General features: G+C 36.5%; 3 protein-coding genes across 5 annotated transcripts; 1 reads left to right on the top strand and 2 right to left on the bottom strand.

The window, feature by feature from the left end:
• The first annotated feature begins 3,148 nt into the window (after positions 1-3,148).
• On the top strand, positions 3,149-11,367 carry LOC107643177 (uncharacterized). Of its 3 annotated transcripts, none has more exons than XM_016346758.3 (18): positions 3,149-4,000; positions 4,319-4,377; positions 4,460-4,595; positions 4,734-4,874; positions 5,003-5,059; positions 5,459-5,553; positions 5,837-5,969; positions 6,813-6,983; positions 7,540-7,733; positions 8,034-8,100; positions 8,350-8,483; positions 8,887-8,953; positions 9,051-9,113; positions 9,187-9,425; positions 9,499-9,628; positions 9,875-9,967; positions 10,309-10,494; positions 10,804-11,367. In XM_016346758.3, the coding sequence occupies exons 2-18, from the start codon at positions 4,367-4,369 to the stop codon at positions 11,095-11,097; spliced, it is 2,211 nt and encodes a 736-aa protein (XP_016202244.1). In that variant the 5' UTR covers positions 3,149-4,000; positions 4,319-4,366; the 3' UTR covers positions 11,098-11,367. The 3 variants fall into 3 exon arrangements, 2 of the variants coding, with proteins under 2 accessions (XP_016202244.1, XP_016202243.1); XR_001620776.3 differs by having other exon boundaries at positions 3,419-4,000; positions 4,464-4,595; positions 9,875-9,953; XM_016346757.3 differs by having other exon boundaries at positions 3,419-4,000; positions 4,464-4,595.
• A 1,846-nt stretch (positions 11,368-13,213) lies between these two features.
• On the bottom strand, positions 13,214-15,169 carry LOC107643175 (uncharacterized). Its single transcript, XM_016346756.3, has one exon. The coding sequence runs from the start codon at positions 14,859-14,861 to the stop codon at positions 13,473-13,475; it is 1,389 nt and encodes a 462-aa protein (XP_016202242.1). The 5' UTR covers positions 14,862-15,169; the 3' UTR covers positions 13,214-13,472.
• A 1,080-nt stretch (positions 15,170-16,249) lies between these two features.
• On the bottom strand, positions 16,250-20,538 carry LOC107643174 (Tudor/PWWP/MBT superfamily protein). Its single transcript, XM_016346754.3, has 4 exons — positions 19,837-20,538; positions 19,319-19,512; positions 18,936-19,214; positions 16,250-17,574 (listed from the first exon to the last, which is right to left on the bottom strand). Exons 1-4 carry the CDS (start codon positions 20,016-20,018, stop codon positions 16,352-16,354), a joined length of 1,878 nt encoding a protein of 625 aa, XP_016202240.1. The 5' UTR covers positions 20,019-20,538; the 3' UTR covers positions 16,250-16,351.
• Between the last annotated feature and the right edge of the window lie 4,158 nt (positions 20,539-24,696).

Here is a 24,696-nt window from a genome sequence, read left to right as displayed (position 1 = left end):
TCTTTGAAAACCCTTTAAATCAATATAAAGTTTGTGAGAATTGGAATTGTGTAGAGGAAGTTATGATCATTCAAAGTTGGTGTTAAAAATCTGAAAATTTTCAAAATTATATGTATAATAAAAAAAATTGAGAATTGAATCCACAACCTCCTTTTTGTAAAAATTCAAATTAACGACTAAGCTAATCATTTAAACTATTAATTTAAGAATAAAGCTCTACAACTAAATAAAATACTTAACCAAATCCAACCAAGTTATTATAACCATTTTTCATATCACGTGCTTCTTTTCTTCTTCTTCTCCTTTTTCTTTGCGATACGCTCCTCCTCCTCCTCCCTCCTTCCCCTCCTCCTCCTTCTTCTTCGCATTCCTCTTCCTATTGATGTTGCTACTTCTTCTCCTCCTCTTCATCCTCCCCTTTTTTTTCTTTATCTTTCTCTTTCGTTATCGTCGTTGTCACCACTACCACCACACCACCACTTCCATCTCCTCCTCTTTCTCTTCCTCCTCATCCTCTTTCTTTTCTTATTTGAATTTCTTTAATATCCTCCTTCCTTTTTCTCCTCCTCCTTCTCCATCATCATCATTATCATCATCGTTATCGTTATCGTTATTGTCATCATCGTCGTCCTCTTCTTATACATATAACAGTTCAAATTCAAAATGCACTGAAATTCCTTAATAATGACGAAACACAAAAACTCAGTTCAAAACAAGTTTAGATCAGAATGTACCGAAATTACTTAATGATGATGACACACAAGCAAACTCAATTAAAAAAAAATCACGTACCAAAAGTACACCTTATTTAAATTCAGAATGCACCAAAATTACTTAATGATAACTCAAAACTCCTCCTCCTTCTTCTTCATTATCATCAGCATCATTCTTCTTCTTTTAGCTTCTCATTATTCTTCTAGTTTTTCTCTCTTAACAAGAATAAAAACAAGAAAAATTAAATAAAGAAAAAAAAACGTATAATGCTTTAAAATCATTAGGAAGAAGAGGAGAAAAAAATAGCAATAATAATAGCAATAAAAGAACGACAATGAGAAGAAAATACGCAAAGAAGAAGAAGAAATGCGAAGAAGATGGAGGAGAAACACGAGGAAAAAGGAGAAGAACGAGGAGGAGGAGGAGGAGGAGAGGAATGCGAGAACGTTCAAGTAGTTGGAGCGTGTATTCACGCTCTCACTAATAAAACTAATTTTTGTTGGATTTGGACCAACTTGGTTGGACTTAGTTGACAAAAAGACTTGAATGTGTAGCATGGCTCTTAATTTAGTATGTTTGTTATTTAAAGAGTAATGTTGCAAAAACCTAGAGTTACAAAAAGAGTGACAAGACATTTATCTTTATTTGTGTTATTTTAATTTCATTAAAAACTTGATAATCATGTTATTTGTAATTTTACGTTAGATTTCCTTAAAATTTTATTATTTTTAATTTTAATTTGAACTTAATTTTTTATTTTTTATTTTATTAATTTGTATGAAATATGAAATGATTGAATTTTATATTTGCTTGAAAAATTTTGATTTTTCTGCGAGTAGGATTGGATAGGATAGGGCTGAAAACTTTAGGGTGTGGGTAGAGTTAGGACTGAGAAATTCTCAACTTGTGAATAGGGTAGGGTTGAATTTTTAAAAAGTTTTTAACCCACAGGTAAAAAAAAGTTTTGACTTTTTTTTTCTGTTTCTATTTTTTTTCTCGAATAGAAATAATTAGTAAAATTATAATATAGACGAATAATAATCAAGAGAAAAATAAAGAACGAACAATCTTACATGATCATAGTAAATATTATTATTTGTGGTTAGTACTTGACTAACAATAATTTACATCTATATTTACAAAAAATTTACACACAAAAAATACATAATTTATATTTATATTTATCAGAATTTATACATATAAATTAATACAATTTATACTTATAATTTTTAGAATTTATATGCACAAATTAATAAAATTTATTTATTAAAAATAATTTAATATTTTTGTCGATAAAATAATTACAAAAATACTAAAAATTAATTCAAGAGTTTCTCGTTAAAAAAAAAAACATGGGCTTAGGTGACATCATAGTTGTTAAAACTGAATTGGGTTAGTCGGTTCGATTGAAAACTGGTGAATCGAATTCTATTCTGGTCCAGTCCTAATTTTGGACGGTCTAAGATAAAGAACTGATACGAACCGGTCAAATTCAGAATAAACCGACAAAAACTGATCAAATTCGATGAAGATCGATCCGACCGAACCGTTTAGTCGCAGATGAGGCAAACCTACGGCGTGCAAGTCCATCGTGCTTCAACACGTACAATCCTTCATGCTCATCCGCTTCTCGTTCGAACTCTCTCCTTAAAAAGGCATGCATGCATGAACAGTTTTCTGGTTCATATATATGCAGATTATAATACATATAGATACCGTTCATCAAATAGTTTACTTCTATTTAATTTATATTAATTTTAATTATAAATTCACTTATTTTTTCTTTTTATAATTATATGATATTTATTAATATTATTTTTTAATAAATACTTATAATATATAATAGTATAATAGGTATAAATTAATTAATAAATAATTAAAATGTAAAAATAATTATTTTAATATAAAACAAAATAAAAATATTTATAATAAAATAAAAATAATAAAATAATTATTATTCCTGTTTTATATTATTTTAGAATGACTTAATTATTTTTAAAATTTTAATAAAAATATATATTTTAAATTTTTAGTTATTTTATATTTTTTATTTATATGACACCAGAACTACCAATAATTTACTCGTTGAACAATAATCCAATAACATAAGGGTTATGTTAGGTAATTAATGACTTTTTTAAACAACATGAACAACACCAATCAAATAAAAATTATTTATCTAAATCTTAATATTAAAATAAGTATCTGTACACCTAATAAAATGAATATCTGATATATCTATTATTCACATTATTTAGTATTTTCATTGTCTATTTATATTTTTCCAAACAAACTACACTTTTAAATTATCTACCTAAATTTTAATATTAAAATAACCATCTGTACACCTAATAAAATGAACATCCAATATTAAAATAATAGCCACCGAATCGATCCTTCGGTTTTGACAATTAGGGGCGACGCGGACTAACTCATTCATTTCTTTACTGGAAAACACATTAACAGATTTTTATATAGTTTTTGGACATACAAGCAGATTTTTCTATTTCCATAGAATTAAGACCTCACAGAATATATCTGCTAAAATTGGATTAACATTTAACACCAGTATCACCCTGCTCTTGTTCTATCTACTTTATTTATTTGTTTATTTTAAAAAATAGAGAAAATAGAAAGTTTACAGGTCACAACTGGTGATGCCCATGTGTGAGTTTTATATCCACTACGAACGACGAGCATAGCTGAATGCTGAGCTGGGCAAAAAAACAAAAGCTGATTTCAATGAACAGTTATGAAAGAAAAATAGAAAATCACCTCTCACCACCACCAATACCAATCCACCATCGATTCTGATTCCTTGACCTTCACAGTTCACACTTCACAACACTTTGCTCTTTTCTCCAACCACACATATCTCTTCACTCTCTCTCTCTCTCTCTCTCTCTCTCTCCAAAAATAACTGCCACAGTCACTGCTCTAAGTCGCTAACTAACTGACTAATCCACTCAGTCACACAACATGAGCGTCATTCTATCATGCCAGCGCTCCACAATCTTAGCTCACAAAACTTCTCCGTTATTTCTTCACATGTTCCGTTTCAGATTCAAACCTCACCGTTCCAGATTCTGCTGTTTGCTCGACCAGATCGCCGTCTCCGACAATGTCATCGCCGCTGCTGCCAAGGCCGCCACCACCTCCGCCTCTCTCCACGGCGCCGTTTCCTCGGCCATCACGCAGGTCGCCGTCACCGCTGTTGCAATTGCCTCCGGAGCTTGCCTATCCACCAAGGTTGATTTCTTGTGGCCTAAATTGGAGGAACAACCAGGTTCATTCATATGCTTTTATTATCCTTCTTCATTTTCCCTATGATTAATTGAATTCCTTGAGTCTGAGACTTGTTCATACATTATCTGCGCTTGAAGATTTTCGCGTGATTTTTGTGATTTTGTTTTTGTTTTTGTTTTTTTTTTTTTTTTGGATTTTTTTTGTAACAGAAGAGCTACCACATAGAGAGTGCTAGTAATTAGAAGCATAATTTGTCAATTGCTTCAGATAGTGTTAATAGAAGTGAACTAATATTTATTTGTTTATTTATTTATTAGAACTTCATGTGTTAACAGAAGTAAACTAAAATGGCGTGCAGGTACCGTTGTTCAGGATGGAGTAGAAATTACAGGCTACCCTATATTTAATGATACAAAGGTTTAATAATATCTCTACTTGCATTAGGACTAGTATTATTATGATACGTTGTTACATTTATTAAAATACCTGGTTTGTGAAGGCAGGTTCAGAAGGCTATAGCTTTTGCAAGAAGAGCGCATCGAGGCCAGTTCCGGAAGACTGGAGATCCTTACTTAACACACTGTATCCATACTGGAAGAATTTTGGCAGCGTTGGTTCCATCAAGTGGTAAAAGAGTATGAAACTATTATGCAACACTTGTTAACTTTTATATTACTATTGGGTTGTGAGCTAGGGTGTAAGATCTAAGGTGCATGCATTGCATGTCAAAATACGTTTCATTTTATTTGAGATACTGGTGCTGTTTGTTTCAGGCTGTGGACACAGTTGTGGCGGGTATTTTACATGATGTGGTTGATGATACTTGCCAAAGTCTGCAGGACATCGAGGCAGAATTTGGGGATGATGTGGTCAAGTTGGTCGCTGGTGTTTCAAGGTTAAGTTACATAAATCAGGTATCATAAAGAATGAAGAATGCCTTTCTAAGACCTTTAATTTTATATTGAAACAAGTGGCACATTATAATTAATTCTGTAGATTTAGCTAATTGTTCGATTTAAGTTTGCTGGATATCCTTTTGCAGCTGTTACGTAGACATCGAAGGGTAAATGAGAACCAGGGTGTCCTTGGCCAAGAAGAGGTATAGAATCTGAATTTGACATATGTTTCAGTAATTAGCAACAAAATAGAATGAAAATAATGGCTAACTAACATCGTCTTAATCAATGCAAAGAACAGTATGTGAAGTTAGAAATGTATCATACTATCCTCTTTCTGTATTCTGGATATTTGATACTTTTAGTTGTGGATGCTTGAGGTTTGGTCAATTACTCAATTTTATCAGAATCAGTTTTACTATCTAACAGTAATCGTACGCAAAATAGGTTGGTGCAGCAATGTTCTCCTCTTAATGCATTTGGTAGTTAATCAAGATAATATTGAAACTGGATGCCTTTTGAAGCTTGCAATATATAACATGTATTGAGTGCTGGAATTAGCAGTGGAGATTTTTTCTGATGCCTTGACCTCAATCTATTAGGCGAGTAATTTGCGAGTGATGCTTTTGGGAATGGTTGATGATCCACGTGTTGTGCTCATCAAGCTTGCAGATCGTCTTCACAACATGAGAACCATGTACTGAGTTCTGACTCAGAACTTTTTCATTCTTTTTTAGCCTTTATACCTCAATAATGCTGCTCTTCATTATTTTGCCTTATTAGTTCCCCAATCAATTATATCTTACCCTTTCTCCGTCCTCTATGATTATCAGTTGTAAACTATACTTATTTGGTATAAAAGCCCTGTTTAACCAGTAACCTTTTAGATATGCCATACATTGCTCTGAATGTTTTTGCTAAACACTATATTTTAGGTAACTTGCTTTGGGAATTTTAGTGTGACATGCTACATTTTGCAGTTACGCTCTGCCATTACATAAGGCTCAAGCTGTCGCAGAGGAGACCTTAATTATTTGGTGTTCACTTGCTTCAAGATTGGGTCTATGGGCGTTGAAAGCTGAATTGGAAGATCTTTGTTTTGCTATTCTTCAGGTCTTCAAATAATTAATGTGTCTCTTTTGCTTTGAGAGTCATCAATTATATTGACATAATAATGTGAGGAAATGGAGAAACTAGAGGTGAACAAACATATTAAAGCATTGAAGTTTTCCAATTCGTTTGCATATCTGCCCACCCACCCTCAAAAGGATTGTATGTGGCACACTAAAAAGAGATGTAAAATGCTGTCTTGTCATCAAGTAGTTAAAAGCTTTTTGTGCATGATTTCAACATAGTGTTGTGGAAACATGAATAAGCTCACATTCTTCACTTGAAGTGAGTTGTAGCTGTTAAGAATATGTTTTAAACTATTTACTATCAGCAAATAGTTTTATCTTCTTGTGTATACACATTATAATGGAAAGGGTAAAGTATAATTTTTGTCAATGCAATTTGCCAAAAGTTTCAAAGATACCCCCCAAGTTTTATTTTGTTTCAATTTTGTTCCAGAAGTTTTCATTTGCATCAATTATACCCTTAGCAGCTAAATTTTCAAGAAGCTTAGGATCAATTCAGCAATAATGCTTGACAACTAGGAGTCAGTGACAGAACTTTGTATTGTGTTGAAGGTTGTCTTTGTGAAGTTGTTGCTAAATTGGTCCTAAACTTCTTGAAAAGTTAGTTGTTAGGGTACATTTGATGCAAATTGAAAATTTCTGGAACAAAAATTGACACAAAATAAAACTTAGGGTTTTTTTTAAAACTTTTGGCAAACTTTAGGAACAAAAAGTATATTTTACCTAATGAATTTTATATTGTCAAGGTGACCCGACTTTGGCATTACTAAATTTAATTCAGCTGACTAAATCTGTGTTTGTATTTGTGCGTTGTTATCAGCCTCAAACGTTTCAGAAGATGCGAGCTGATCTGGCTTCCATGTCCACGTCTGCTAACAAAATAGTAAATCCAAGAAGATTCTCTGTAAAAGGTAATTTGATACCTACGGATGAGAACAGTTCTCTCTACAATGAATCCTTGACATTCAATGAGGATGTCTCATGTATAAAGGTAAGAATTTTTTCGTGTGAACTTTCATTTACTCATTTGTAACTTCTGATCACGGGTTTTGATTGAATGCTATTTTATGGTTTTCTTTGGTGGGAGCTTTATACGCTACTGTGTATTGCATCTAACAATACAGTCAAAAATGCTTTTCTTTAGATTGACTGCAAGATATGTAGGAGCAAAAATGATAAAGTAATATACTGTTCGTTTAAAGTAGTTAAATTCAGAATATGACGAGATAAAATTTTTAAGAAAGATGCGAAAGACCGAAAGCATATGAAATGATGTTACTTTTAATTGCTTCCCGCCAGACTTGGAAAGTTGATTATATTCTGAGTTAGACAGAAGGCTCATCAATCACATTTTTTTAACCGTAAGATTAACAACACTAGGCCCCAAGTAATTTATGGTTGCAAAAGATTTATATGTTCATTATTCATAGTTCTTGAGCAATAACAGACGCAATATTCTATCTTCACTGTTTTGCCATGCCTAGAGGAAAGGATGAGGGCAGATTTTTCATTCTAATTGCACCACACTATATATTCTTTCATTTCAGGACCTTTTGGAAGCTGTAGTCCCATTTGATGTTTTGTTAGATCGGAGAAAACGTGCTAACTTCCTAAGTACTATGGAGAAGAATAATTCAGAGACATGCCTGAAACCGAAGGTTGTTCAAGATGCTGGGTTAGCTTTGGCGTCATTGGTAATTTGTGAGGAAGCACTTGAGCGAGAATTGATTATATCAGCTTCGTATGTTCTTATTGTCCATTATTATTTGCTGGTTTTACATTCTTGTCCACCGATATGTGCACGCTTTCGTTATTTTGGTGTCTGATAAAGTATTCTCTATTGAGAAGTGATATTTATATCAGTCTGAAAGAATAACACAGCACTGCATTCTCTCTTCTCACCAAGTGCTTTTAATACTAAAAGGAGAAGGTTTACAAAAACGTGATACATATAGCATCTTTCTTTTCTATTTCCTAACTGCTAAGGTTTACTTAATTTTGTAGTGCCTAAAATGCTTAAAGTTTTCTTCCGTGTTTTCAGTTACGTTCCGGGAATGGAAGTCACATTATCAAGCCGATTAAAAAGCCTTTATAGTTTATATAGCAAGGTATTGGCGAGAGTTCATTTCTTGACTTTTTAAGTAAGAATGCACGGCCATGTACTTTAGTTATGCAATGTGGACAGTCATTAGCATCCAAGCACAGATTTTGCAACAACGAAGCTAAATAAAAAAGCAAAATTAGTGAACGGAAGTGGCTAACTGCAGGGTTTTCTAATTAATAGCGTAATTTTATACTGCTAGTCTTAAATGCGTTATTAGTTTATTTAATCACATTATGATTGTATTATCATGCAGATGAAACGAAAGGATATAAGCATTGATAAAGTATATGATGCACGTGCATTACGAGTAGTCGTGGGAGACAAAAATGGAACTTTACATGGACCTGCAATTCAGTGTTGCTATAATCTTCTTGACATTGTACACAGGTAAATATATGCCAAATCTCAGTCATGTAACCTATACTTAAGTAATACAATACAAGCTACCAGCTATAAGCTTATGAACGAAAGTAGCATACGTTGTTTCTAAGTTTTTGTTTTGCTTTGGGAATTTTGCTCTTTTCTCTCTAAAAAAAAAGAAAGCAGCATGGAAGAGGTCAGTATGAGGATAACGTATCCTCATAGACCAGAATCAACTGAAAAAACATATTGATTGAAAATATCCTTTTATATTTTGCATTCTCTCCCCCTTTTTCAGTTAGTTTGGAAAAGTACGTTCATATTTTAGGATTTGCAGGCTTAGCTGTAACATCGTTTACTTCAATTAACTGTATTGACCCTGATAATGTCTTCTAATTTCTACATGTTTTGGTATTTTATTTGTATACAGGCTTTGGACTCCCATAGATGGTGAATTTGATGACTACATCATTAATCCAAAACCTAGTGGCTATCAGGTTAGGCTTTCTTGTTCATACTATTATAAAATTTAAATGATCATCTTGTATGCTAAGCATAATAATAGTGCTAATGATTGTATAATTTAAATTGCAGTCCTTGCACACTGCAGTACAAGGTCCTGATAACTCAGCCCTTGAAGTACAAATAAGAACACAGGTGCCAAATGATTTCAAATGGGCTAATTCTTTATACTTTATTTCTTGACATTTTATATTATTGTGTTTACTAGAGGATGCATGAGTATGCTGAACATGGACTTGCTGCACATTGGCTGTATAAGGAAACTGGAAATCCTTTGTCATCAATAGACAGCATGGATGAACCTGAAACAGAAGAATCCTATTTCTCCAAGGATATAGAAGATGGGAATTCTTCGGATATTTTGTTAAGTAAATATAGGTCATTGAAGACTGGACATCCAGTCCTCAGGGTAGAAGGAAGTCACTTACTTGCTGCTGTAATCATGAGGTACATAACACTACGCTGTGTTAAAAAGCTGACAATACTATTTGTGGCTCATGAATTTTCACCACCTTTTCAGTGTTGAAAAGGATGAAAGAGAATTGTTAGTTGCTGTCAGCTTTGGGCTTGCAGCTTCTGAAGCAGTAGCTGACAGAAGATCTTCTTTCCAGATTAAGCGATGGGAAGCTTATGCACAACTATACAAAAAGGTATGCTAATTAAATTAACATATATTGATGTAATTTGACTATAAATGGCTTGTGACGAATGGTTCATGGATGGGACTTAAATTGACTGGTTTCACTGATTGAGAAGGCTATGCCCAGATGGACCGATGTATCAGTATCTTCCTTAATGCTGCCTTTCTGCTTTGCTTCTTCGCTTCAGCCTCTCCAGTTGTATCATCTTTATATTTTATATTTAATCACAATTTGCTTATTATTGGCCTGTTTCAGGTGTCTAATGAATGGTGGTTTGAACCAGGACATGGGGATTGGTGTACTTGTTTAGAGAAGTACACACTATGTCGAGATGGTATGTATCACAAGGTATGTTTTGTCTGAGCAGTTGAAAATGTAAATTATGTACTTAAATGTTATTGTTCTTTCTTTTTTGTTTATAATATCAATGAAATTGATCGCTCAATGTATCGAAATCGGGAAAAGATAAGGGGGGAAAAATCATTTTTGTCTGAAAATCTGCCACAGTGCCACTATAGTACTAAGAAATGAGAACTACATGACATTCAAATACACCAAACAACAACCTAGACTACACATAGCATCAAAGATTGGGCAGATTTGTTTAATAAACTTGCCTGACTATCTTAGCTCATAATGGGTTTTGCAATACTGAAGAACTTTATATTAATTTTTTGCTTCATTTGCAGCAAGACCAGTTCGGCCGCCTATTGCCAACTTTCATCCAAGTTATCAATTTCACCGAGCAAGAAGAATCTGAATATTGGTCTGTGGTGTCTGCTGTCTTCGAGGGCAAGGAGGTGGATTGTATTACATCTCGTTCAAAATTTGACTTCCTTGCTTCAACTTCGGTAGAAGCTAGCATCAACAACAAGGTTTTTTTTTTCCTGCAATCACTTGCCTCTCCTGTCCACATTGTGCTAATAAAAATTTCTTCTCATTATTTATATTTTTGTAGCAATTGTGGTTGCAAATTGAAGACTAAAAATGCTATTGTATTGGAGAAATCAAATTCGTCTAACGTACTTAGTTGACTAAATGTAGGAAAGAAATGGAAGTGTCTAGCATCAGAGATTGAAAGTTGATGATTTATCACAGTATTTTCTCGTTATTCAAGTAGATACATTTTTTTGGTGACTATTCAAGTAGACACATGAAAACATTTGGGTGACTCTATGTTTTAGGTACAACTTTTGAGAACAATGCTTTCGTGGGAAGAACAGTTGCGCTCTGAAGTAAGTATCAAGCAAACAAAGCTTAGTGCAAAGCCTTATGGTCTTTCTGGTTCTCTTAATCTTGGAGAAGTGGTAATCATAAGTTGGCCCCATGGTGATATTATGAGGTTAAAAGCTGGTAGCACTGCTGCCGATGCTGCCCAAAGAGTTGGTTTGGAGGGAAGGCTGGTTTTGATTAATGGCCAGTTAGTACTCCCCAATACCGAGCTAAGAGATGGCGATGTTGTTGAAGTAAGAATCTAATCCATTCATTCACAATTCACACATATTGACAAAGAAATTGTAAATAGTTATTCATGGGTTGTATGTGGTTAAGGTAGTTGGTGCAGAAATAGGCAGGTCTGTCTGAAAAATAAAATAAAATAGGGTTGGGTGGGGATTTATTTTGTTACATCGTGTAATTTCAAAAAGGTTTGAGCTTAATTCCAAATATGCTCTGATAGTCTGATAAGTGATAACTGATAACTATATTACCATTGTATAATTAGTTAATTACTTTGGTGGCTTTATGTATTGTTAGGTTTATAAGTTCAATCATATTAGGTATATATAAAAAAGTAATTACTAAATTTTTTAACATAAAATATTTTATTGATAATTTTTTAGCATTTCTATAAAGTATTTACTCTGAAATATAGAATTTAGAATACTCTCATAAAAGAATAATTTTTTAGAATTTCCCTTTTTATTTAAAAATTATTGATTAAAAGGAAAAAATTAGAATCAAACATGTTACATGTATAAGTTCTCTCGTCTTTTCCTGTTCTGTATACAAATAAGATATTTTAAAATTTGATTATACTACGTGTATATCAAATAAAATACATATTAAAATATAAATATATATTGAAAATAAATTAAATTACATATGTATTTATACACAAATATATTAATAGCTGATTTTGATGTATGAATAGTATTTTTGTTTAAAATGACATTTAAATTTTAACAATTTAATTATTTGGTATTTTATTTTTTTCAAAATTTTAAATACTCTATTCAAACACACGCTAAAAATAGCAATTATCTTTGTTGTATCACTTCTTTAAATTGGTTCTCACACAAAAGTCAAATTTAAATTATCTATCGTTACTTTAAATTATTATAATTATTCATTCACTAAGTGAGCATTCATAACCACCCAAATATAAATTGGTGCTTGTTTTTTCGTTACTTTTCTCATTCACATCTCATTATCATATCGTACGTACTTAATGTAAGTTTCAAGAATATTTTCTATACACGAGTCAAATTGGAGATGCCTAAATTGAATATTATCATATCGTTTGTATTTAATTTAGAGAAGTGTTAGAGCCAATAAATTTTGTGATTTGTAACCATCAATTAGTTATTATTAGTATTTTTAATAACGTAAAATTATATCTAACGATGTAGAATTTTTCATTTTTTTCACTAATAAAAGTGCTAGCCTTCTAAATTTTGTCTTTAATTTATTTTCATACCTTTTGCAACTATAAGTATTCTAAGAGAAATATTAAGATCACTTTCTGTTTGTAGGCTACAATTTTTCATTACGAAAGAAAAAGATGTGTAATTCAATTCTATTAGTTGTGCATGTATTTTTATTTTGGTATGGAAATTAGGAATTAGAAGATCCGATTACTTTACAAGTTTATTTTTATTTTTTTTTAATATCAAATTAGAGGGTCTTATTTGTGGTTTATTTTTTCTAGATATTGGATAAAAATTGGTATAATTCTTTAATATTAGAAATTACGATATTTTACAAAATTTGGGACTGTAAAATTTGCAGAAGGCGAATTTGATTTTTTTTTATTTATAAAGACAATACACAAATTGCGTATTGTATTATTTTAATATTAAAATTACAACATATGGATCGCATATTATAATATTCTGCGTATTGTACTTACACAGAACAGCGTTCTCAGAACACTGAAATCCTATTTTTTTGTAACATTAACGTAAAACTCTATTCACTCTTCAATATTAAAATAAAAAATTTCCAATTTGTTTGTTGTGGCTTTTTTCACAAAAAAAAATCATGAATAAGAGGATCCGGTTTTCGTTCCTAACAAATGAGATGTCGATTTTTATTCCCAAAAAAATTGAAGAGTCCAATTTCTACGTTTTGAATAAAAAATTACACATTTAAAAATAACGCCTTATAATAATTCATGATCCTTCAAAATACCATTTCCATCCCAATATAAAAAATAATTTGCGTCTGTCTATATACTCTACGCTTACTTTCGCGCTAAATAGCACTGCTTTTGTCGTAGCACTTGCACTGTTTTAACAAGCCAACAAGGAGTTCAGTTTAAAGCAGAGAAGGGTAACGGTAAAAAGGCAAGAATAAAAATGAGTATCAGCTAAATGTCAAACAGGATACCCCACAAAGGGAGGTTCAGTGGTTCACGTATAAATTGAAAGAAGGAAAGTAAAATCAGATAGAAAGAAAAAATATACAACAAATAAGACAAGAAGTCATAAACTAATAAAACAACAAATCGCATATCATGAGATGATGTATTGTATTGTATCACATCATACTATGTTTTCTCCCTAAACATCCAATGTTATTTAGGGCAAAAGCCAATATCCAGCAACTAACAAAGTATATAGAAAGTTTAAGACTACTGAGAAATGGCACTAGTAGCAATCGAAGATACAGAAATTCTCCTTACAGGACGAGAGGACTTCTTCACATAAGAGGAATTCCACTCCCCACCATCTTGAGAATAATAGTCCATTGGATATTCACCACCAAAATCGCTCTTTCCATTTCCATTTTCATCTTCTCCACAGCTACACTCACAGGAAGAATCACCACTCTTCTGGCAACTTACACCACCATCTTCACAACCTTCCTGCACCTTTGACACCAACACATTTTTCTTCTTCTCCCACCAGCAAGGTATCACTCCCAACGCGATCTCTGCCTCGAAGGGGTTGAGCACTGGTTTCCCAAAAGCATCACCCCAATCAATTGATAACCGAGGACAAGCAATCTGAATCCAAGCATCCACGGAGTCCTCAAACAATGCAATCCTTGCAGGGCTAATCTCAGACATCAAGAAAACAGTGTAGAGGAACCCTTTTTCTTTCATATTCTTCTCCAATCTCTCCAGAATCTTAGGGTTCCCTTGCCTACCCAGAGTCCCCAAAACAACACCCCAATTCCGAGCTTCCTCCCTCGCTCTCAAAATCGCACCTTTCCTAGATTCCTTCATTCCCACGTGATCATACTCTTCCAGAAACAACTTCCCAATGTAAGGATCATACCTAAAAGCCTTAATCCCAGGATTAGCTATCATGATCGCCTCAAGATGAAACCTTCCATCAGCTACAAACACCAAAACGCTGTTCTCAGGATTCTCACTAAACGCATTCATTAATGAAACCTTGGGAGCAGTGCAGCCAAGAACCTCACCGGCCGAAAGAGGCTTGGACTGCGGTACCAAAACCCTAAACCCTGATTTCTCCAATTCCGGCTTCGCAGCCCTAATTGCAGATGCGAACTGAATAGTACCAGCTAATACGAGGTTCTGGGCGCGAGATTCGAGGTTCAATTTAACGGTATCAACCAAATGGGAAACGTCGATTTTGATGTCGACGAAGACGTAGAGACAGGGGATGGTGGTGGAATCGATGGGGACAAGGCAGCTGTGACCGTAGTGGATGAGGAGGTCGGCGGAGAGCGCAGCGGCGGAGAAGTCGTCGACACAACAAGCGCCGTAGGTGACGTCACCGAGGACGTAGCAGCGGTCGACGGCGGCGAAGGTAGTGAAGATGTCGGAGAGAGGGAGGGAGTACATGAGGAGGCCCTCGGGGAACTGAAGGGCAACGCGCTTGGCGCCGGTGGAAAGAACGCGCCAAACGCATTTGTGGACCTCGAAGTTGTAGTTGTGAGGGAGAATGGAGATGGCGGCGTTGAGGGCGGCGTCGTTGAGGATGGAATCGGGGATTTGGTTCTTCACAAACCGCTTCGGCGTTGGCTTTGGCTTAGCTTGCTCCACCTCCATCGACCAATCAACCTTCTTCCCTCTCTAATCTTCTGTAAACCCTTTTTTTTTTTCCGAAACTCACTCGGTCCCCTTCTACTTTCCTCACTTAAGGGTGCTCACGTGCAACCCGCTCAGCGGCGCCAAAAAAGAAACACCAGCACCGAAAATCGACTTGAAAATGGATTCGGTGTGGGTTGGGGAGAAGCGGAGGGAGGTGGAAGGGAAAGAGAGGAATCGATTGGAATGAGAGGATGAGTGAGTGAGGGAAGAGAGAAACAGAACTTGAAATGATGTCGTCATTCGTCTCATTACTATTGGATCCTAAACCCTGAACGGGGTCGATTAGTTACTATACTCATCAACAATGTTAAAAATATATGGTAAATTTTGGAATAATACAAATTTACGATTTTAAAAGTGAAAGACTTATTTAATTATTTTAAAAAGTGAGGAACTAATCTAATGCCAAGCGAAAGTTTCAGGAACCATTTGTGACATTATCTCCTATAAAATAGATATTAAAATTATATAAAATAATATATGTATATATACAATAAAAATGTTCGAATCAACTAAATTCTTGTATCACAAATACTTAGTTATGTTATTTGTAATTACAAAAAATTAATTATCTACATTTATAAATTACATATTGAAAAATTATCAAATAATAAAATATATATGTAATTAGTGTCTAATTTTTTATATGTATACAACATTTTTGTATTTAATTATGTTATATTTTTTTTATGTATACATATTTATATATAAACATAAAGTGTGTCATCAAAGTGAATATATATAGAAAAAAAAATATTACGTATATATAAAAAATTAATTGCTAAATTAATTATTATATATTTATAAATATTCATATATATTGATTCATACTTTTTTGTCAACTAAATAATCTATCAATAGAATTATCAAACTTGTTATAATAGGATAATTAAACTTACAATATACCAATAATCATACTTGTTTATAGTTATACAAAAATTTATGAAATGTCAAATATTTTGAATAGTGAACTCATTTATAATTTTATCATGAATATTTCAGGAAACAATGTCGCAATTTCGCGTGTTGCATATGGTTGTGGATTTTTAGCCGTAGAGCAGATCCACTTGATTCCCCCATCATAGTTAATGTGATTAGCACAAAAATTGAAATTTCAACAACTAAATTAAAATTCTCGTACCAGTTCAGAGAGATTAAATTGAATATTATAAGTGACAGTTGCAGACTATTTTGTGACAGATGATATTTTGCTTTTTATGTCCAAGACAAGACAAGAAGCCTCGTTCCCTTGGGAGAAAAGCTCTGAGAAATGTGGGCTTGCTTGGCAGCAAAAACAAGATCTTCAACATGAATAGGTTTTATCCTTAGAAATGTCAACAACCCACTGAATAAATAGGAGTTCTATTTCCTTGGAAATAAGTCATACCCAACAAATTCTTGAGCTACCACTGTAAATTATTGTACTGATATAACAATGTACATGTAACCTATGAATTTCTCTCCACATCACTATTCAACAAAGCCGCATTACTAGCTGCTTTTAAAGGAGGCCTATTAATCTTCTCAAGTAATCTACTAAATACCAATTTAACTGGTATGCAAGCTACAGTAGTGAGCCCAGAGACCTCTGGTTTAATCAACCTATTTGTTTGATAAAAACTGCTATCAATTAAAGGTTTTTTACTATGATGATTATGTTCACTAGACAATGAGGACAGAGTTCTAGTTTTCTGGCTAGACGATAAGCTCACTTTCTTTGACCCCTTTTTCATTGACTTCTTGTCAATTGAAGGCCCGGGACTGTTACGGCCACTCTTCCTGGAAATGGAAAAGCTTCCCTTGTAGCTGGAACTTCCAGCATTTAATCTTCTATATTCAAATCTTTCTTGATCTAAGGAAAAATCTGAAGCAGCTTCAGCACCATTCGATGATGATAAATGTGGACGAGGAACACGAAAATTCGCTGTTCTCCTTGCAGTCCTCCAAGCTGGTGGAAGCACACTACTTCCCTCAATACCAATTCCATCATTATTGAAATCATCAAATGCAGGAAATAGCATATCTGATGAACCATCCTTCAGGGTTTCAATTTGGATCGGATGTCCGATTATTGCCCTACCATCTAACTTACTCATGAGAGAAACAATGGGAACAGGCTCTTTGCGATAGCTAGCTTGAACCTTCAGGTCTACATCTACCAGAAATGGTCTCATCCTCCCATCATAATGATAGCGATCACCATATCCTGGAGCAAACCCTTTATAATCCCAATATCCTCTCGTAGCAGGCTGATCTTCCCAACCCCAGACATCCCAATCAACACCATGACGAACTTTGGTTTGACCCTTTGATGCTGCTCTAGGAGTTAGAGAGAATTCATCTTCGAATCCAAACGTTTGTTCGGTGTCATCAAAGACATCACTTAGACCATTTTTGTAGTAATGTGAATTAGGACCTAATCTCTTATGGCCTATATGACTTCCTTGCTCAACATCTGCTCCATACCGAACTCCTTTTCCATCAGGAGCACCAACAGACCTCTTCACAAAACTACGACTGTTCCTCTTTCCTTTTAATTGCCATTTGGATACAGCTTCATTACGTGTTGAAGGTTCACGAGGATACAGGAGAGGCATGTCAGCAGATATTGCCAATTCATCAAGATCCTCACTACTAGTGCTTTCTTCCTCTTCAGCATCTTGACCCGTTTCTGCAGTTACAATAACGTCAGATGAGTTAAAATGAATGATGTGAACTGAAATAAAAATTCTAACCCAAACGAAAGAACAAGTTCAAAACAGAAAAATTCAAAAGGAAAATGAGAAACCACGATGTCACAGGCAGAAGAAACAAAGAACTGCAAAATGGATTTAATTGACTGATAAGTGCATAATCTCAATAATAAAGTCAAATTCACATATTCTCTGACAGCTGTACACCACAAGTTATTCACAGAGAAAGTGAAGGGCAAATAATGAGAAAGCTAAGCCAGCCCTCGTATAACAGGCTGCATTGATTGATTAAGCTGACGTTATTTTTAGAGTAGATGTTCACTTTTTCTTTTCAATAATTGAGTAAAGGTTAACTTATTTCTGTTACTGTATCATCAGCATTTTCACTTATTTTCATATTAACATGATGGTACTAGATACCCTACATGACCTCTGAGGAATTATTTTCACATTAATTTGAATCTATAATGCATCCATTGCCACTTTGTCACCTAACATTCTACTTCAGTGAAAACATGATGACATAGGAATGAAAATGTAGGCAAGAACTAATATGACTCAAGTTTTGAAACTTTAGGAACTAAATACAGTATTCTTAATTTCAGGGTCTACAATGCCTCACAAATACAACTTGAGCAATTGAAGTGAACCTTCACTCTTTTCCCTTTTTGTCCTTTGTTCTTTGTCTAGGCTAAGCATATCTTAAAAGCGTTGAGTGACATGTATGCTGGATTGCTGGCAAACAATCAAAACTAAAAGATAATGATGATTAACTTCCTTCTCTAGCCCTTCATTACCCTTGTTCTGAGTCTAATATCCTATACCATAGGAAAGCAGGTCGCTCCCACTGTACATTTGAACTATCCTGACCTTTCCTTATAATATTCAATTGTTAAGAACTTAAACACATGCACATTGGCCAATCCAGGATAGGTTCATGATTTTGAAGACCATGGCAACAAAAAATATAGACAAACGTTTGTTGGAAGATGTAAAAAACTAAAAAACGTGGGTAGGGACGTAGGGTTGGCCTATGTTTGACAGGATGAACTTGTTGTGCAGAGTTACGCTTTTAAAGAAGAAAGGAAAGATGCATGAATATAGAAGGAATATGACAATTTTAACATCCAGAAAATTATGTAACAATAAAAACCAATACTATTTCCACTACAAGAAATATTATTAAGTGAAAGAGAAGAAAATTCCCCAGCTATGATACTCGCAGATATATACATCACTGGATAAGTCGTTTCCCCCTTGTTGAAGTAGTGGTCATCAGAACATAATGATAAGATAGTTATAACAATGATAGCATAAAATAAGTAAGCAGAAACTAAACCTGAAATGGTCATCTCTTCATCCTTGTCTGCTTCTGTTTCCGAGGAATCTGAACCAGAATTAGCTGAATCAGTTTCAGAAGAATCAGATTGAACATCATCTACAAAGGCAGATTCACCCTCCTCAGCAAAAGAACTACGATAAGGATACTCCTTCCCAAATTGAGAAGATGACATCTCAACATGAGTCTCTTTATAATCCATAGAATCACTAGACTGAGGTGGTAAATACACACATCTGCTTCTCTTTGCTCGGCAACCTACACCCATTTGCCCAGCTCCTGCAAACAGAATCACAGTTAGGTTGTTCCTGGAGCCGTGACTGCTGTTCTTAACAGTGTTAGTGTGTTACATGATCTAAATTTGGTTCTATTGGAAGCAATACCTAATTTCTCTTGCTTCTTCAGCATTTGCCTCTCAAGTTCAAGAGCATGAAGAATGGCATCTTCTCGGCGCGCATACTTTTCCCTTTTCTTTAAGGGCATACCCTGGGAAGACTCTGCCCTTTCAATACATCCATCGAACTCACCACATCGAAATGGCTTCACACGTTTGGATTTCTCCAGATTGTACCAATCTCTATAAAGAAATACCGACACACAAAAGCAAAACCAATAAAAACACTAAAAACTTGTCAGAATATTGTTACAACAGTGCATTCAATACCATTTTCCAAACTCAAGAAGTGTATCCTCTAAACAAATATCACCACAAATCCCTTTATAGCCCACACAATTATCCTCTAAACTAGCACTACAACTTGACGAAAGGCTAATTCTGGACTAGTTTTTGCATAAAAATAAAATCTATACACATTTGACATTTACGAACACACCATATAAATTCAAACCAGATATGAATAAAATATTTCAATAAATAAAATAAGAAAGGGAAGGAACTTACACGCTGGCATCTTCCCTGCCAAGAAGCTTAACGGGAGTTCCTGATCGGGGAGAAGTAAGATGAGAACCCGAAAGTTCATGAGGACCGAGTATTTGACCCGGCCACCACGACCCGTTTCTTCTTCGGACCCATACAATCGATCCAACGCCACAATCGATTGCACCTGAACCCGAGTTCTCCATCTCCCCAACCCTCCCCTTCCCTTTCTTTCGCTTCCCCAGTTTTCTCTCTCTTCTCTTTCTCTCTCTCTTACTGCCTCTGAGTAACCGAAGGTTGATTTGACGAAGGTGAAAGGAGGTGTCGGTGGTGGCTCACCCACCGGCGAAGAAAAACGATGAACGGAGGATCCGGGAACCGTCGTAAATGGATAGTCCGATTAGCGAGGAATGGGTTAGGGCACAGGATTCCATTCAGATTTGGGGAAATTTCATTTTTTAGGGTTTTCAATTGAATTTTGACCCTATTGCTTAATTAAAATTCCCGCATAACACGAAAAAAAGAAAAAGAAAAAGAAAAAAGGGAAAAAAAGAAGAGAAAAGTCAGAACGTTCTAGAAGCATCAAAATTCTATGGGATTGATTAACTTGGTGGCAGAATGGGAAAATCATGTGCCCACGTAGACGTAGTTTAGTAACATTTAGTAGTTTGGCTAACACTTCTTGCCGGCATTGTGCAGTAAGCCAGTGACTTATCGTTTGCAAATAAAAATAGTATAACGGATAAAACACTTAATAAATTAATGACAACTTAATATTACATGAATCTTCTAAAATAAATAATGTTACGCATATTTTTGTATATAGTTTTAGGATAAAAAATCTAATTAAATCAAGGAGAACACAAATTTACATGTTTCAGCTAAAATTAAAACATCTTCATCAATTAACCAAAGCAGATTTATATGTAATTCGAAAGAGGTAGATTCGAACTATATTTGCTCATAATTCGAACTAGTTCATTTCGAATTATATAGTAACATACGATGAGGGTAATTCGAATCTACTTGATTCGAATTATGAAAATGCATAATTCGAACTAGGTTGCTTCGAACTATGTTTGTGCACTGTTCCCAAAGTAGTTCGAACCTAGTTGATTCGAATTACATTAGGAACGACTATATAAGGAGTTCGAACCAAACTCATTCGATTCACTTTTCCATTCTTATACCCCACCAAATTCCAGAGAAAACGACCCAGATTCGCTCCAACAAAGACTCGAGCAGAATACTTAGCCGATGGGGGACGATCCGGAAAGGCTATATCGTTTGGATGGAGTTGCTCACATAGCCGGGGTCATCAACAACGAGGTTAGTAGATAGAAAATTTTGTGCTAGTGTTTTATCTGAGATTAGTGGTTTTGTATGCGGTTTTGTTGGCGGTTTATGTTAGTGGTTTATACTAGTGGTATTGCAAGTGGTTTATTTTAGAGGTTTTGCATGCTTTTTAGTTGGCGGTTTATGTTAGTGGTTTTTGTTAGTGATATTGCATGCAGTTTATTTTAGTGGTTTTGTATGCGGTTTTGTTGATGGTTTATGTTAGCGGTTTATGTTGGTGGTATTAGAAGTGATTTATTCAGTGGTTTTGCTAGACGGTTTATGTTAGTGGTAACATAGGTGGTTTTTTTAAGTGGATTTGCATGTGGTTTATGTAAGTGGTTTATGTTAGCGGTTTATGCATGTGGTTTTGCTAGGGGATTTATTATAAATATTTTGCATGTGGTTATTGTTAGTGGTTTCCATAAGTGGTTTATGTTGTTAATTGTTTTTGTTAGTGGTTTTGTAAGTGGTTCTAACTACGCGGTCCATGTAATGCGCAGCCCCAGCGATGCATCTCGAGCATGCGGCGGCAGTAGGGCATGCGACTCGATGAGTGGTACATTCCGTACTTGTAGGTGGCCGGATTATACCATCTTGCGAGACTGAACGATAGATGGTTCCGATTAGATGAGCCCCTTATCAGTGCCTTCGTCGAGCGGTGGCGTCCGGAGATGCACACATTCCACATGCCGTTCGGAGAGTGCACGATCACACTTCAAGACGTGGCCTACCAGTTGGGGTTGCCAGTGGATGGACGTTATGTCAGTGGTTGCCTGACAGATTTCCAGATATACATCCAGGGTGACCGTCCGGCTTGGGTGTGGTTCCAGGAGTTGCTTGGTGTGTTACCTTCTGCGAACCAAATTCAGAAGTTCGCAGTGAACTGCACCTGGTTCCAGGAGACTTTTGGAGAGTGCTCCGCGGGAGCCGATGAGGAGATAGTGAGATGCTTTGCTCGTGCCTATATCATGATGTTGTTGGGCATCCAGTTGTTTGCCGACAAGTCCAGCAATCGTATTCACATCAGATGGCTACCCTATGTGGCTAGGCTTGAGGAGATGGGTGGATACAGCTGGGGGTCGGCGGCACTAGCATGGTTGTACAGGTGCATGTGCCGAGTGGCCAACAGGCATGTGGTGAAGTTAGCAGGTCCATTACAGTTGCTTCAATCCTGGATCTTCTGGCGCTTTCCTGGATTTAGGCCTGCTGGTTATGACGAGTTCAGCTGGCCCTTGGCCTCGAGGTACCATTCTTGGACTTTTCTATTTCGAGTTAAATTATTGAATTCTATGTTCGCTTATAATGTTATACTATTTTGTCACACTTTTACACGCTATAACACCGATGTAATATGCAGGTGGTCAGGTCACAATCCTTCCGGTAGCAAGAAGGGACCTCGAGTGCAGATGTGGAGGCTCGGGATAGACATGTTACAGGCCAAGGATGTGAGTATACTAACCTCATATGACTAGTTAATTAAAGTTTCAGACTTCGGATTACGATTTGGCCTTACAATGTTGATATGTTTTTTCAGTTTATCTGGATGCCATATAGCTCGCCCGACGTCCTTCAGGTTGTGCATCTGGAGGTGTTGGAGCCTCGTCATACGGCCTTATGGCAGTGTGTGACGGCACTGATATATTTTACCGTCGTAGAGTGGCATCAGATTGACAGGGTGTTACCCCAGTTCGGCGGAGTATAGCCCCGCCCCCAGCCCGCCCTGAACATCGACTTCTTGATGTCCAAGGACGGGAGAGGAGGTGATCATTGGTTCCCGTACGCTTTGCAGTTCTGGCACCTTCACTGGGAGAACCGTGTGGACCATGTTCTCCGGTTCGACGTTGCCGCAGACTCGGGACCCTCACATGACTTCTTAGACTAGTGGAGTCAGCATGGAAAGAGGTTATTGTCACTAGAGATGTACCTGGGGGATTCGAGAGCCGTTCCTATTCCTGTTGAGGCGACGCAGAGGGGTGCCGGGCGAGTTCCTGATATGGACCGTGTTGACGATGGATAGGCGTCGGGTTGAGAGGAGAGCTTGTGTGGGTACACGACGGAGCCAGCGTGAGTGAAGGTGGCTGGACCAGGCTATGGAGGAGGGTGACGCGGCGGGTAGGGGTAGAAGTGGACGACGAGGGCGTGGCGGTAGACGGAGAGCGCGTGCTGCGGGGCATGATCATGGTGATCACGGTGACGACGACAACGGCGGTCATGAGCACGGTCCAGGCAGGGGAGACGCTGGAGGCCATGTTGGAGTAGGAGGTGTTAGTCCCCATTACGGCGGGCATGGTGGAGAGTGGTACGGGTCCGGTATGGGAGATGGTTCCGGCCAGAGTGACGGTGGACTTGGTTTAGGGCCGCTAGGCGATTACTTCGTTGGTGTCCACGGTGACGACCAGACACTTCAGGAGAGTACGCTATGGGTTAGTCCGGGTACGATGTTTTCAGACTTTTTGGCCGGTGATGGTCTTGATGCGGAGTTTGGCGGGACACACTTCCTAGATAAGATCAATGCCATCATGCAGGAGGATGATGCGGCACGTCGGCGACTTCAGATGACGGGGACACAACCACCTTTAGATGTCAATCTGAACGAGCCTCCATCCGTGCCTCCACCTGACTATTTTGCATTGGGTGGTACCCCTCCTTCCGCCTATGCTGCTGGGTCACATTCAGTTGCCGGACCGTCCAGGGCAACCGTCCATGGAGAGTCATTTCCTTCTGGGTCCTCCTCACGACCGTTAGAAGTCAAGCCTAGGCCACCTGCACAGCCAGCCCCGGATGACAATGAGGATGATATCGAGGACGAGGAGCCGCTCATCCGGAGAGGCCATAAGACATGGGTCCCCTGTCATTGCTTCACCGGTTCGCACCTATTTGGATGACTTGTGTATGATGTATGCCTTTATTTCATGATCAGTGTTGTATCTTAGCCACCTTTATTTATGTCTTTCATGTATCCGTACGATCCGAGTTGTATTTTGTTTATTTATGTTTGAGGTCCGTATTGCTTTATCGTGTATCCGTGACTTTGAAAATGGGTGTACGTTGTTTTTTTTAAGTTCTTTGGATATTTTGTTTATCATGTATAATTTAATTTGAAAAATGCGTTATTGCCTTATGTATTTATCGGAGACGTCATATGGCACATCGAAAACAGAACACATTCATTAATTAATAACCAATGCAAAGTACATCACATTAACCTTAACAATTTTTTTTCAGTTAACAACTCCATGTAACGAAACCTAAAACAGTGGACTCTAAAAGCAAAAGTGAACTCAACGTAGTAATAAAGCTAACAGTACACCTAATCATGCGGTCCTGTATGGCTTGGTCCTCCGAGCTATGGACAACTCCGACGTGTGTGTCTGGGCTGTCGACAGAGGCCACATCTCTTCGACCTGCTCGGATCTGCCTCGTCCATAGTGGTCCGTATCCAAGTGGACCTGGGCGTCCCTCGCTCGCCCGCCTCTTGTTCGGGTCTGGGATCACTGTCGGCCCATCATATGGTGGCCAAAAACCCTTGGGGATGGGATGTGTGAA

This window comes from Arachis ipaensis, chromosome B5 (genome assembly GCF_059453495.1).
Source record: "Arachis ipaensis isolate K30076 ecotype BB chromosome B5, ASM5945349v1, whole genome shotgun sequence".
Taxonomy (NCBI): Eukaryota; Viridiplantae; Streptophyta; class Magnoliopsida; order Fabales; family Fabaceae; genus Arachis; species Arachis ipaensis.
This window is presented reverse-complemented; position numbering and strand designations above follow the sequence as displayed.